Source organism: Crocodylus porosus, unplaced genomic scaffold (genome assembly GCF_001723895.1).
Source record: "Crocodylus porosus isolate Cpor-Errol unplaced genomic scaffold, CroPor_comp1, whole genome shotgun sequence".
Lineage (NCBI taxonomy): Eukaryota > Metazoa > Chordata > Crocodylia > Crocodylidae > Crocodylus > Crocodylus porosus.
The window spans coordinates 11,891,935-11,908,278 of NW_017728927.1; the positions used below are offsets into that span (position 1 = coordinate 11,891,935).

Here is a 16,344-nt window from a genome sequence, read left to right on the forward strand (position 1 = left end):
GATGCTGACTTTTTGGTACTTATTTGTATCTTGATTAATCTGTTCTAGTCAACCTGCTTTCTATTTCTTCTTGGTTTTTTTGTGTGTGTTTTTTTTTTGGGGGGGGGCTGACAGGAAGTGTTGTGTGTTTAGGTTTTTTCCATATTTTTCCTAAAACATACTGACTTGTGGCATCGTTTTTGATGCTTAGATTGAAGCATCGCTGTCTGATTCCTTTCAATATCTCTTCATTTTCTAGTGGCCTTTGTGAAGGCTGCTTCCAATCATCTTGCCACAGCTCATTAGCATTCCTTCAAAATATGTCTTTTTTGAAGTCTAGCATATCTCTACTACAACCGCTTTGTTTTTTTAACATACCTTCAGGACCATCTCCTATCTGATAATTATCAGATCACTGGACCCCTGAAGTTCATTTGCCTCTATTAAATTGGTCTCAGATGTTTCTTTTTTCCTTGGGTCTAAGCTCAGGATAGCCATCTCTAAATAGGTTGTTTACTTAAAAAAAAAAAAAAAAAATTTTGTAATCCCTTAAAAGCCTATTCTATTACTCTCCAACACACAATAAATGCTAATAATTTCAGGCACCATCAAGGAAATTTAAAACTCCAGTGACCACCTGTTTGGGTTTTGTTGTCCAGCTTCAGACCTCAAGCTTCTGTTGTCCTTAAGATCCTTTCTATCATTCACACTCTGAATAGCCTTTGAATTCATATTAGCATGCATCATTAAAAAAAACCAAACAAACCCAAAAAACAAGGCCTTCTTTTCCATATGGCCTTGATGCCTTCTGTTCTGTAATGGCATACCATGCACATGTAATCACTGTTTCTAAACACTACATAAGGTATGAAATTATGCTGGGAAGTACACTGCTATTTACATAATACCAATAATAAGCCTGATTTCAAAATGAAAAATCACTAAAATACAAGTAGGCATGCTCATTTACTTCCAGACAATAGTCTAACTAGGGCAGCTGCCCCTGATGCTCACTTGGAGAGGGGTGGTGAGGGGAAATGGGGGAAAGAAATATCACTCCTCACTGCCCCAATGTGTCCTGCTGCCTTGGGTACCTGGCTGTTTTGATACACCTAAGTTCCAGAAACACGAAGATTACTTATTATTCACATAGTACCCATAGAACGGGTACATCCAAACCTGTTCATGGTATGGAAGGATGGCTACCTATTATAGTATCTGTTCTAGAAAGAAAAACTGAGGTATGGAAAAGAATCACCTAGGCACCTAATCACACAGTACAAGTCAGTAGCAAAACTGAGATAACAACCCAGATTTGACTCTCTGTCTTGCTGAGTGTTAGAGACCTCATTCATTGCTCCCCACCTAAATGGGCTGTCGCAGAATTGGGGATATATTGTATAAACACCGTTTTTGCTCCTGGGCTTCTTGCAGAATAGTTTTCTGATAGAGCTGTGTCGGCCCCGTACAGGATAGGGCCATGGGCCCCGGCACACCTGTACCTGGCGAGACTGGGCCAGGAGGAAGCAGACTCACCCAGTTCAAACATTCAGCAAAGGTCACCTGATTCTTGCCTGCCACATCTTGGTGCTGAAGATTTGTTTGTTGAGAGGTGGTCTAATCTGCTGTGTGTTGACCCAGATGTGCCTCGTCTGATTCTTCTTTGGGACTCCTACCTCCCCTACACCTTGTCCAAGTGCCACCCAGCTGTTAAAGTTTTTCTCATGCCCTTGGCTGTCAATGGGGGTTCTCTTTCTTTTCTTTGACCCTTTAGACCTGCAGTCAGCTTGGGCTTGACTCAAGGATATGGCAGCTAAGCTAGTCCTGATGGTCATTCTGTCGAGGCGTGGTAAATGGAAGAAAAATGAAGAACAACACAAATCAGGAAACTGGAACTCAGGTAAGTCTTTCAACCCAAAGGGCCATTATGACCACTGACGGTGCCCTCCTTCAACAGCACAAGTTGGTCCTGAGGGCACAGGCTACTCCCAACAGCCCGGCCCTATCGCATAAAGGAAATCAAAAAGGAACATAAGAGAAAATCTGGCCAATTTTGCCTTTAAGCTTGGGCATCTACCTTTCCCTTAGATGCCTCAGCATCAGCCCCCAGCACCTCCTCAGCACAGGTGAGTTCCCCATGAGGGATGGGCCCTTTTCCTGGCCCTTTATTAACTCTTCTTCATTTGAGTATGGGAGTATGACTCCTGCCCCAGCGTCTGTCCAGTCCAAGATTGTTGCTGGCTTTTCCTTCTCTGTCCACCAGGTGGCAGGGACTCATACTAATAGGCTCCACCCTATCCAAAACTAAAATAAACAGAAAAGCAAACAAAAGACCTTGTTTGGAGTGCTGCCGCGTTTCTCACAGCGGCCTCATTCTCTTGGTGTGGCTTCCTATTGGCTCTTCTTGCTGCTCTTGCTGCTTCAGACTCAGCACTGGTGTCCCAGGTTATCAGAGCATTTCTGAGCTCTCAGTCTGAGAATCGGGCCTGTCCCCAGCTCCTGGGTTTTCTGCTCCGGCATCCCAATGCTCTAGTATTTGAGTTCCCCTCCAGAGTTCATCTTGCCCGTCTTCCAGTCTCAGTGGTGGGCCAGAAATACCAGAACAGCTGTGGGAAGATCTAATCTGGATGGATCAGCTGCTAGTAAAGCGGGCCTCCTGCGGCAGCTTCCAGTCCCTTGTTGTTGCCAGCTATAGCAAGGAAGATAAGTTGCTTCCCTATGCGGCTGCAGATTTAAAGATTTCTCACCTCTTCACAAGCTGGTTGGTAATTTTATGATAAAACAGGTTTGTATCACAAATTAATATTCTGTCAAAACTGAAATGTTTCATAGAAACATACAGGTTGTGAAATTGAAGCTTCCAGGTTCTGCCGCTCTAGGGAAGCCCTGTTGGGTGGATGGCCCCATGGTTGTGATTTCAGGGCTGGGTCTGGAGAAGCTCCATCATGCACATTGCTTCTGAGGATCTGTACTATGTACACAGAAAGCCCAGAGGGCTTCCAAGGTCTGTAGCTCTAGTTTCAACCTGCCATGCAGATATCCCAGTGATCCTAAATCTGCTAGGGTGTGAAGCTCTGGAGCAGCCTCACCATACAGACTTCATAGATCGGGGGTTCTCAAAGCTTTTGGGAACCTGGAGGATCTGTGAGCCCTGTCTATAGTCAGACCGTGGCTCCACAAGACTCCTCCTGATCCACAACAAGAAATATATGATAACACCAGACAGGCATAACTTCATGGACTAGAAACAGGGCTTGTTAATAACAATGCCTTCCACTGGGTATGTTGGGTACAACAGAAAACAACCAGTCTGTAGATGTCAAGAACTTAAAACACAAAAGAAAATGTACTAAGCTGGGCCATTCACTTACAAACATACAGGGTGATCTTCATGTACTTGAACTGCTTTTGTTTAAAGTAAGTATCTCTTAAGAAACCATCAGGAGAACAGCTTTGGATAGATGCTGCAACTTGCTAAGCACCTTCAACTCCCACTGATTCCTGAGGAGTTGAGCTTGCTCCACCATGAACATGAAAAGCTCAGTTCCATTCAGGCCCTTGCTAGTAAAGTTCTTTTGAGGATGCAAACCTTGGGAACATTTTTCGTGACCTCAGTACCAAAGTATATTCAGCAGGATTTCCATACTTACGTGTTACGCTCAGATAAATAAAGGGACTTGTCTTGTTTTCTCCATTCTTTTCATTAACAGCCTGGACACAATAGCCACCTGAGTCGGTCACTGAGGTTGTGAGGATCACCAGCTGATTCTCCAGTGTTATGGCTCTGTTTAGGAAAGCAAAATATTGCATTACAATAGGAACAAACAATATAACTAAGCAGAAACTGTGGAGAACCTCAGTTATGACAAGACTGTACGATATCCATAGGTCATCTATGCAGAGATGCCTTGAACTGGAGAACAGGCCTCTAACTTCAAACACATCCAGGGACAGTATTTAAGAGCTTCTGAGTCTTTGAAGTGTCTAAGCCTTTTCCTGCTACTGTTTAACGTGTAAGATGTTTATAGTGGCACCCAGAAAGTTATACTGTGAGATAAAAAATATAAGTGGCAGTAAGAAGCTAGGTAAGGAACAATAAATGACAATGCAGCATTATAACTGGTGGTCCATACAGTTGTGGCAGAAGATCCTGGCAAGCAGCATTTTGTTGCATACCCTTGAAACCTTTCCAGCAAATGAAAACTACCCTATTAAGGGTCAGTATTCTGGGAATAGGAACATCCCACTCAGTGAAAAATCAAAGACAAAAGAATCTCAGGAGGTAAATGTTCTATATTTATGGCTTGGGTTAATTAGCTACGCTTCATATACAAAGAGCAAGAGCTGGAACAAGAGACTAATTAATATGCTCAGCTGAGGAGTCATGTGTACAAGTGAGGGAAGAGCAAAATTATTTACTCTAAACCAGGTAAGAAAGCACGAGTGTGTAGTTAGTGGTGGTACACTCCTGAGGGAGTCAATAAATGCCACGGTTTAATATAAGTTTACTCTTGCTTAAGGCTGCTACATAACAGATGTCTCCACAAACTACTTCATGAGCGCTACTCATCTGACCTGCAATCAGGTCAGCTTGTTTGCATTTTAGATAAATGGTATGGTCTTTTCTTTGACTATGTTAGATGCAGGGTGAGTCTACATGAGATGCTTTACTGCACAGTAGAGCTAATTACTGCACAGTAAGCATCTGCATTTACACATGCAGATGCTTACTGCGCAGTAATGGGCTCTAATTATGAATAAACCTGCTATCTGCAAATGCAAGTAGCAAATTTAATCATGATTAGTAACTGCACCGTAGCGCACATGTAGACATATGACTGAGAGCAAATGTGTTCCCAGTCAGTCGGGCAACAGGGGGTGGGAGGTTGCTCCCTGCTCCCAGGAGCTACCTGCTGCTGGGGTGGGCTCTGCCAAGAGAGCCTGGGCAGTGACAATGCCTCCCTGCCCTGGCAACAGGGCCAAGGCTGGGAGATCCTTATCTCTCAGCCTGAGTCCTGCTGTCTCAGGACCCGGTTACAGGACCCAGACCCACAGGAGATAAGGATCTCCCAGCCTGAGCCACACAATCCAAGGACCCAGGCTGGGAGATCCTTCTCTCCTAGCCTGAGCCCTGTAGTTATGGGGCCTGGGTTAGGAGATAAGGATTAGGGTTAAGAGATCAGAGTGGGGGCTGGGAGCTCCCTACTGCTGGGGCAGGGGGACTTTGTCCACACTCAGGCAGAGCCCCCCCAGCAGCTGCAGGGGCTGGTTGAAGAGCCATAGGGACTTGTAGCAGTCTACTGCTTGGAGCAGCAAACCTGTTCCCACACCCCTGCAAGTGTAGGCATGTGCCTGGGAGCAATTACTCTCAAGTAGTTTACTTGAGAGTAAACTGCTCCCAGATCTTTTGCATGTGTAGATGCACCCACACTGTAAATCAGGAGACAATATGTAAAAGTCAAAATGCTTGAGATAAACTAGACTCTTTCCACTGAGTCCCCTTCTAAAAATGTATGTGTCTTTTTCTGGTTTGCAATGACAACACAGTTCAAGCCTGTGCTCTTGCTTTTGCTGCACTAACATTTAGGGATTCTTTATATCTTAAATATAAAAGATGAGATTGTCTTAATGGTCATCTAATGGGAACACAATATTATATCACCCAGTAGATTAGATTTCAAACCCAGAATTGCGGTGCAATTGCTTAGCTCAATTTAACAGGACTGGAGCCATTCAAAGTCATTAAGAGCCAGAAGAACGAACATTCAGACTTCCTCATACAACAGCTTGTGGCTATTCTTTCACAAGAAATACCTGCCTAGATTCTGGTAGGGGGAAAACAGAAGTTTCATAATAGGGTTCACGGACGGGACACAGGCTGGCTGCAGTTGTCCAAGTCAGATCAAAAGCAGGCACACGTAACAGAGTAAAAACAACACCCGAGGTCAAAAACAGAACACAGGATTTCCAGGAAGCAAAATAAAGTTTTGGTACACCTCTCCATGGGGCAGCACTGGTACCCAATGGCTTTGATTAGATCCTGGACCTAGCTGGGCTTTTCTTAAGGGAAAAAGGACAAGAAGTCTGTTTGCCCTTTCAGTCTGGGTGGCACAAAAAGATGAAGAATGAAGAGCACTGGTTACAACTGCTTCCTGATCCTCCCCCCCAACTTGGCTCCTTACAAAGTACCCTGCATCCAGACCTCCACTCAGTCAGCTGTGCTGGAGCCATTTTTCGAGCTAGGCTCACAGAGTATCAGAGTTGTGCAAGTGGGGAGGGAGTGGAAGCAGGAGTTAGGAGGCCACTGCTTTCCTGAACAGCTGCATAAAATGAGGGCTCAATTTAGACTGACAGAATTGATGGGAGCAGTTGTGGAATAAATTACCATTCAGCTTGAGTAAGGGAGGTAGAATTGGACCCTCTGTTCTTTCGGTTAAGTCACTTTATTCATTCCTCCACATCTTATATTTCCCTCCTGGAAACTGGTGGAATATTTAACTTACTACTCTGCAACGTTCAGAGAGGACATTAACAGACAGCACATCATTTGAGGAACATTCTTAATATAAACACAGACATTTTTGACTAGAGGAAATGTGAATTTTTTCCCTACGCAATCTAGGTCTAGAAAAAAGCTCAGATAAATGAGAAAATTATAATGTAATTGTTATCAAAAGTGCAGCTGCCAAAGATATGAAATGGGACTTTTACAACTGTTAATGAATGGGCTTTTTATCAATGGTTATCTAGTAGCACAAGCCCAACATTTCAAAAAAACTGATGAACTAATGATTGAATCCTATAATAGGAGCTACATTACTTTTAAAGAACCATTTTACCGTAGAGTCTGAGCTTGCATAGACTTATCTATGTGCTTGACTTTATGAACTGGTAGCAACCCCCTAAGAAAGTTAGGCAAATGCAAATGGCTTGTAAGGGTTCGGGGCTAATTTCTCAACAACACTGTTTCTCTTATATTTTTTCTTTAATGTTTTAGGCATTTAGTAGGTTCCCTGAAGATATTCTTTGATAATATATCAAGGGTCCTGGATCATGTAACAAAGTTAAGAATAAATAAAAAATAAAAACTGCTGTTACTAATATATTAAAGGAACATATCTAGGCATAATTGACTGATTAGACCGCATGGCACAAATGTATACACCAACTTCCTCAAAGAATCTGAATGCTTTATCATTTAACCAATAGATCAATAGGAAATATTCCTCGTACAAATGTGCCTGCTTGGTCTGGTTAAATTAAGGCACAATTATTTTGTTTTTGGACTTTTTTCAGAAGAGACAGAAATAGAAGGAACATATATTTCCAAATAGTACTACAAAATTACTATGGAAAGATCAAAGCTTCTGCTTGAACAATGTACAAATACTGTGTTTGTTTTATTCTTGACATTTTGCTTTTATGATCATTAGACAGACAGCAATGAACATTTTCAAAGATGCCGGAAATTAATGGGAGATAAACCTCCAGGTAATCATAGGAAGACATACTGCCACCTGGAACTGATTGAAAGAATTCTACTGAATTCAGCTGAGCTATTCTATATTAACTGAGGATCTGGCCCCAAGTATCATATTTTAATAGTTTTCATTCAAAAATATTATTAGAAATACCCTTTGGGATAACTTTTCTACATTGAATAGAATTGTACTAGCTTAATTGACTTAGAAATTTAATCAAAGGAAATGTGTGATAGATTTACACAATGAGGATAGGAAATGTAATTAATACCACATTTAATAAAGCAAATAGGCTAAAGAGAAATTTCCTTTTTAATACTGGAATAATGGAATATTAATAATGGAATATTTAAATACCATGGATATTACATTTGTTTCTACTATGGTTATTATAAAGAAGATACAGCAGTAAGGAACATTATTTTAAAATACTGAAATAAATTTCAGACAGGCGTGATACAGGCTGCAGTTAAAACCAAAAGCCTTACACATGGTACTGCAATTCTGGTGAGACATACTGGTACCTTCTTATTATTAATTCAAATGGTATAATGAACTGGTTGGGAATTCCCTAAATGATGGGGAATAAAGCACATAACTCATAGTTATTCTTCAGGAATGAAAGGCAAAGGAAGTGTTAAGATGCATTTACTAAGGGTTTACTAAGAAAAAGTATTTTTTCTAGGGTTGTCAAATGATTGAAAAATTTAATTGCAATTAGTTGCATGGTTAAAAAAAAGTCAAAATTAATCACGATTTGAATTGCACAGTGAAAACCTTAAAATTATGTGCAGAAAAACTCAAAGTTATGCAAAATTATGCAGGTACTCTGTACAGTTTGGGGGTGTATGGGGGAATTTGTGAAGGTGTGGGAGGCTGTGGCCAAGTGTGGGGTTGGGAGCCCAGGGAGGGGCATTCCTGCACACCCTGGCAGGATCTGGGGCATCCGGGACAGGTCATGGGACAGAGCCATGGGTGGCTTATCCAGGAGCATGGGGAGGCTCCTGCTGCTGTGCACACCCCAGGGGAGGCACGGGGGAACGTGGCCCCCAGATTTGTGTGCAGGGCAAAGGTGGGCTGCCACTCTGTGCTGGGCTCTGCACCCTGCTGCTGTTGCCCTGGGAGCCACGCAACACCATGCAGAGCAGGGGGCACAGTGCAACCAGCGTGCATCTCCCGAGGCAAAGGCAGTGGGGCACAGAGCCCCAGCCTGCAGCAGCAGCCCACCTCCACTCTATGCACAAATCTGGGGGGGGGGCACATGTCCCCCCATCTCCCCCAGGGGGTGCGCAGCAGCAGGAGCCCCCACCCCACACCCCTAGGCAAGCCACCCGCAGCTCTGTCCCACAGCCCACCCCAGCTTCAGGGCCCCATTCACCCTAGCCCCTGTCTTTGCCTCACTTCTTCCCTCACTGTGAGGGCCTCAATCTGCCCCTCCATACCCCTTCCCTCCCTGATACCTCTTCCCCTTCGTAGACTTGCCTGTTGGGCACCATTGCACATGCCATCATGCTCTGTTTCTGGTTGTACGCAGGCTACAGCTGTGTGTCTGTGTCTTTGTGCGCCCCTCCTCCCGACTGCATCCGCCCAGAGCCCATGCCCAAGCTGCCCTGTGGTCCTCTGCGTTTCCACCGCTCCCCTGCAGGGCAGCCCAGAGGCAGCAGTGACCGGGCATGGGCGCCAAAACCACAAGCTCAACTAGCGAGTTAAAAAAATTAACGTGAACAACTATTAACTTGTTAATCATGTGCATTAACTGACAGCCCTAATTTTCTTATATATCAGGCACATCTATACATTCATTAATGTGCCTTAGATAATGCAAATTTAGTTTAGTACTTCCTTAATAAAGTACTAACTAAATGCGCAGTACCTAGAGTTACTGCACAGTAGCACTGGCGCACGGTTATTTAGTGACAATTACTGCACATTAACTTAATAACACTGCACAGTAAGCTATTAGCATGGTCTGTGCTGTGACATGTTACTGCGCAGTGTTGTTAGGCTAATTCACAGTAAGCATCTGGTGTAGATACGCCCATAGTGCACAAAATATAGTTGATTTCGTAGAATGCCCAGATGAATTAAGCTACATAGGTGAAATGAAAAGGACTTTGTAAGACCACATGGATTTAAATAACTCCTTTGCAAAGGAAATGCTATAGGAAAGGACCACACATTATATATTACATCATCATAGTAATGTGAAAAGTCCAATATGTATGAATGCACAGGAAACTGGAGTTAGAGACGATACTAAAGATATGAAATTATTGAAGATAGAACCCTTTTGGATCTTTAATTAAATAGCCCAATTAATCTTAAATTAAACACTCTGAATTGAATTATTGATTTCATTTCAGCTTCTCTAAGTCTTCAGTGTAAATTCAATGTTTGAATTTTACTTGTTAGAGATAGTTCTGAAGTGAAACATCAGCGTATGAGGCCCTCAAGCTTTAGCCCCTTTCCAGATTAGAACTCAAAAGTGCCTCCTTGCATTGGGAGGATTAATTAGTCACATTGTAAAGATTAATTAATCAATGTTTTGAATGCACTTTGAAGATGTAGGCCCTGATATTTACCACAGCAGCACTGAAAAGTGGCCCTAAAGTTACATTACATTTTTTAACTGGAATTACTGCATATTTTCACTTTCTATTACAACTTTTTAATTATGTTGGCACTGCACTATTATTCCAAACACACAGCTGATTCCTGGCTGTTGAGCTTAACTGCATATTTGAAGAAGACAACTGGAGAGATTGGTCTTAATGTGTCAGTAGCTTATATGCAATAAATCATTTAAAAATGTAGCTACTGCTGTTTTAAGGCAAGTCTACCATGGGACCAGAGACATGCTATCTAGGATACTGTCATTTTTTATCCTTCAGGATCAAGAGCAGGAAAAGTTATATTTAATATGGCATCTTTTGATTGAGAAATGAGGAAAAGCTCTCTGGATCTTCAGGAAATGGTCTAGGGAACAACAGCAATTATATGGAGAATAATGCGCACTTCCATTAGATGGTACACCTAAGTACCACTCTTGAAAAGCAAAATAATTTTGTTTGAAATGCAAACAATTTCTGCCACATGTGTGCATCACAGACTATAAATAACTGGTGTTTAACGGGTGGGAAGGTTAAGGCACAAAATCTTCCTTGATCATGAAGACCACTGAGAAGGGAACATGGGAGGAGCAGTGGAGAGTGTAAGGAGACAAGGCTAGATTTGTAACGGTATTTAAGTATTTGATAGGTTCTCTGGGATTTCCATGATTCCCATTAAAAACAACATTTAGGCACCCTGAAACATCTAAAAATGAAAATGATTTGATCTTCATAGGGAGACAAACAAACTAGCCCAATAAAACGGTAAGATGACCAAATTGGTACATGTTGCTTAAAAAAGATGAATAATGGGGGGAAAAACAGGTACATATTTAATAGAAGGGATTAACTTTCAGGAAGTTAGATACTGATTACATTTTTGGTTACCAGATTGCTGGATAAATGGATGATGTTAGATTACTTAATTGTCACAGTAATAACATGAAAATTATAGAGTAACCTGATTCAGCCTCTTCTTAAGAGAGAGCCATCTGTTCATGAGCCTGCATGCAATGATAGTAACCAGTAAAAAGGCCTCAATAAAGCTGCTTTTCCAATGCTAGTACACAGCTAATAGAAGTATCAAATCCCTCTTTACAAGACAGTAATGCCAGAAAATCTCTATTCCTTTTTAAAACTTTTGTTTATATCACATAACAAGAACTGATCCCTCCCGACAAGGACTGATATCTCTTTATAACGGGGATGCTATGAGGAAATTAAGAGATTAAAGAATAATAATGATGTAATTGCCGACTGATTCCCAGAGGGATTTCTCCTGTTGGGAAAATATTTAGTCATGTCATATTTAAAAGTACAACCATTTTAGTGAAATCCTGGCTCCACTAAAGTCAGCGTGAATTTGCCTTGACAGAGTAAGATATATCCTCTGTGCTTTCTCCATGTCCTTTGGGAAATTATTAATCAGCATTTTATGTACATACAATTTTCCTTCTAACAGCCCAATTTCCTCAGGACTTAATCCTAGAAAGAAGCATTATCAACTTCGTTACTTTACAACATATCCATAGCAACAGAGTGCAATGGGTCCCAGTTGGGTCTCATTGAGCAAAACAAATTACCCAGATTTCAGGTACTAAATACTACAAATCAGCTGTTTATTTAAAATATGTATATTGTTGACTACTAAGCCTATCTCAGAAATCAAGGCCTACAGGATACCAAATGCAGCATCAACTTACAACGTAAACTTTCTGGGGCAGACGCTGCCTTTCTGATTGGTTTTTGTACACTGCTTACCACAACAACGTCTAGATCAGTGACTGGTGTTCCTAGACACTATGGTGCCTGTGAAAAAAGATAATAATAAATTCCTAATCACTGTGTCTCTTCTTAGCCTGTTGGACAATCATCATAAAAATCTTATTTTTTCCTTTCCCGGGGTTTTAAAGCCAGCGAAGTTTCTCATATATGTTTGTTCTTACAGTCTCTGGGTCTCATAGATGCTTGTCCTGATCTTCCTTTCACACTTAACAAAATAAATTTGCAGTTCACACCTGTACAGTGAGAAATGCCCTTTCCAGGATGCAAAGTGAAAAACATCCAAAGAAAATAAAAGGCAAACTGCAGTAAGGACAAGAAACCAAAAAGTTTTGGCAATGGTTGGATAGTAAGGAACAATGTGAACAGGCTAGCTATAACTTTGAGCTGAAGTTCACATCTAGGTTCTGGGGACCATCATTTCCAGAGGAGGAAAAGAGATGAGGAAGTGTTCCCTTTTTTTAAACTGGGTTTTTGAGTTCTATTGCTTTGGTTTTGGTTCCAAAGAACTGGAAATCTCCCTTGAGGGCTTGCCCATTTCAGATATCTCTTTCGTACGTTGCTGTGGTGTCTACCATAACTTGAAGCGGGGTGGGTGGCAGGCAGTTACGGCTATATATCATAGTCCATAGAAAAAGTATAATTTCTCTTGAAATTCCCTACTGATATTTTGTTGCGAACGTAAGTAGGCAGTCTGTAATAGGACTTTTTTTGTCCCAGGATAGAGAAATAATAGTGATGGGTACCATTCATAGAAGGCAGCTCTCTCCAAAGGTATGTATTACATTTGAAATAGCCCTGAGATGTGTGAACCACTCCATTTTTTGTCTAAATCAGGGGTTAACATTGTTAATGATTTCATTCTTCATGTAAGAAAATAAAGGAATAGTCTTGGAACTGCTGCCATAACGTTACTCTACATTGAGTGTGCTCTGCTTTGGGTTCCTTGAGACAGTCTTGAGTACTGGGGTTCTGCTAAACATGCCACTGTATTTAGATACACAAGTAGCCATGGCTACAATAATGTCCCTTGTCATTAATGATTGGCAGATAAGTTACACTTTCTTCAACAGGAGTCAGAGTTTTCCATGGTGACTCAATCTATTCACGTCCTTGAGGCTCAATGCCAATACCCGTACGTACCAAACTATGAAACCATTAAACATAAGTAGCTATAGTTACTTCAACAACACAGAAACCCTGTTTTCTTCAATGGCTCCTTCCTGAATATTGAGTCTAATTCTAGATTTCAACTCTCATTTTCAAAAACCTCTATAGGATTGGTCCAAATTGCCACAGCAACCTACTCACCTTCCATCATCTTGACTATGACAGCTATCTTCCATTCAATCTGTTAATCTCAAGAATGACCTTCAGACATAAGCATACCAAAAGACAGATCTTGCTCAGCAACTAGAGCAGAAATCATGAACTCAATCCCAGGAGAAGTCACAGTGAAAACAAAACCCTGCGTCTAATAGCAAAGCGCAAAAAAATCTACTCCTTGCTCTAATCTCCTTACAATAAAGCTGAGAAGAAAGAAAGCAGAAAGAAGTAAAAATCCCTTCATACTGGAAGGAAAAGAGAAGAAACAAATTTCTTTGTATTTATACTTCTATGTATTTGGGAAGTGCTTGATACCCACAATAGTGAGTGTAACAGAAAAACTAAAATATAGATATCAATCAAAAATACTGATTTCTCTAGGAAGTTAGAGAAGAAACTCTCACCCAGATATACCAGGAAAAAAACAGGAGGGGGGGAAGCCCATGATAGCCAAGGGACTTGACAGTGGTTGGGAAAGGCATCCTTACCCACAGATAAAATAAAAGAAAGATGACGTTTGGCCAACCACTGAATAGGGAGTATAAAATAAGATGGAAGAAAGAAAAGGCTGACGGATACGCACACAACCACGTAACACAGACCAAGAGAATGTCCTTTTCCAGAATCAAGGTTTTATATTTGCAAATGAGTGTGTTATTTACAAGCTTGCAATTTTCAGTGGCTGTTTTCCACACTTTCCACATAAGGGTCGGGTAAGAAACCAAAATAATCCACTTGTTTCTGGCAACCGAGCTGTCCCGTTCTTAGAGAACCTCTAAAATACAAGAAATAAATAGCAGAAGGCTGGCAAGCTCTGGCTGCCCTTCTCCACTCCTCCTCCTTTCTACCGTGGTTAGGGGAATTAGACTTCCATACGGCTTGTTTGGATCCACCGCTTGTTTGTCTCTTCCCTTAGTCTGTGCTCTGCTCCCTAAGCTATCTTGATCCATAAAAGAAATGTGGTTGCCAATCAAATTAGCAGAAGTGAGTTAGTCTAACATCACTGAAGAGCCTTGCCAACATGCGGGCTAACATATCCAAAGGCCAAGTTGTACTGTAGCCCAGGGGCCACTTTATTAGATGGAGAGTTGAAGTTAGGTGATTTTGTCTCTCAATACACAGGCGTCCTCCTTGTTGCTTTGATTCTATCAATGCAGGGGTTTATTCCAAAATAACTCTTAGCTCCTTGCAAACAAATGCTTATTGCAAAAGATGAGTGCTTTATTCCAAATTAGTTTAATCCATTTTTGAAGGAGATTGCAAAGTCAGAAACAGGTGCCATTATTCTAAAATAAGGGCATTCCCATCGGGAATGAATCAGGAATGACTATTCTACATAACATTTACTTCCTAACCAAATCCCAATGTATGTCCTTTATGGGGTTCTTTTTGCTTATTTCTTTAACCATTTAGGGCTCCCTCCAAGGGTATTTGCCAGCTCATTTCCAAAACCATGTGGACTTTTTTTTTTTAAACTGAGTCCCAGAGTTACATGTTTTGAAATGCTTAGGTTTGAGGGAAACCTACAACTCTTCAGTCCCTGCTGCTGGCTGAAATTAGGAGTCTTCTCTGACTCCTAATTTCTACAGCAATTTCTCCTTTCTCCTAAAGCAATGACAAAGGGCTTATTCTTGCTTTGAGGATGGGCCTCTTAGGACAGGCTCCCCAACATATTTATTTTCAGTATGCTTTACTACTATGCTCATATGGACAATGAATGAACCAGACACTCCTGCATTTCAAACTAAGGGCGATTTAAAAATAAGGGCAACCACACTGAACAAAGAGAAAGAAAACAAATTAGGAAGGATGGCTTCCTGTGGCAAATAGTGAGAATGAGAGAAAAGCAGCATACCCAAACTCATTACAGTGTGACACCTTAAATATAGGATTAAGATCACACAGTACATCACAAAGGAGATGTTCTCTAGTGAGAGGTAATGCTATTCAGAAACAAACTTCAATAATAAGCCAAAAAAATTACAAAACCCCCACTCGATAAGCAAAGAAAATAGCTTTTTTGTTTAAAAGTTCTTTATCTTGCAAGTTTCTCCCTATTTTAGTCCCTCTTTAATGGGATATAATTATTACAGCAAAAACATCTACTCTTCTGTTAAATCTTTTCTGATTATTCAGTAGCACAAAGCTCAGGCAGTTTATGCAAGTACCTTTAATGGCTACGCTTGAATCACAGCACTCAAGTGTTATCTAACTGAACCACAGTGATAACTGCTTCCCTGAATGTGCTGCTCTAACAACAGTAGTTCTCAACTATAAGAACAGATCCAACTTTTTAGAGATAAAATGGGAAACTCAGCCAACAATGGAGGCCAAAAAATCTGGGAGAAAAGGAAGTCAATTTTCTTTTCAACTCTTTTCTTTGTATAAATTGTTACTGCAGTCAAGATATTTGTGTGTAAACAGACTATCTGTTTTCTGCTCTCTGGTTTATCATATAATCAACTCATTGAACTCCACTTGCAACATCACTATCTGTTGCTATGGACATAGCTAACTACTATCACTGGAAAGAGGAATAGTGGAAATACTCAAATATATAAATGGCTTATTTAAACAAAGTGTAGCTGCTGGGATGTGCTCATGGGTCGTGATCCACTAAGCAAACTGACACCACTAAGGTGTTTGTATTCATTGAGGATTTTAGGGCTCAGTTTTCAGACACAGACAAAAACTGCATCACTATGGACCATTTTCCTTGTATTGAGCACTGGTGAAGTCTGATCGTTTTTGCTTTAATTTTTTCCACTTCACTGTTCTGAAAAAAATCATTTTTGGTGTTATTAAAGGGCACCTACCTCTCTGCTACAATATGTAAACATAACAGACTGTTACAATATGGTTCACAGATGGGTTTTAAAGAGCTCCCTATGAAAGCATCTTACATGTTTCTGCCACTATTTTATTGACAGACGTGCTGAAAAATAACAATGAACGTGAGCTGTGGCAATGAACTGCATTGAACAAAACCAAATTAGCAATGGCATGGCCCTTGCCACAGGGCAATGCACAGAAGAGAGTATTGAACAAGTGACAATGGAAGAGGCGAATCTTCCTCTTTATAATGTCATACCAGGATGCAGGCAGGAAGGGCTGCATCACTTAAGGATCGTGGTGCCAAGTAGGGTCAGGATGGGTGGACAAAATCC

The 16,344-nt window shown here is 41.1% G+C and overlaps 1 protein-coding gene across 3 annotated transcripts in view; it reads right to left on the minus strand.

Moving 5' to 3' along the window:
• The window catches only part of SDK1 (sidekick cell adhesion molecule 1), a 667,914-nt gene that overhangs the window by 278,925 nt on the left and 372,645 nt on the right, over positions 1 to 16,344 (minus strand). For all 3 annotated transcript variants that reach the window (XM_019542017.1, XM_019542016.1, XM_019542015.1), the window contains exon 5: positions 3,630 to 3,763. In XM_019542017.1, the coding sequence (XP_019397562.1) occupies positions 3,630 to 3,763 (134 nt within the window). The remainder of the gene's footprint in view (positions 1 to 3,629; positions 3,764 to 16,344) is intronic.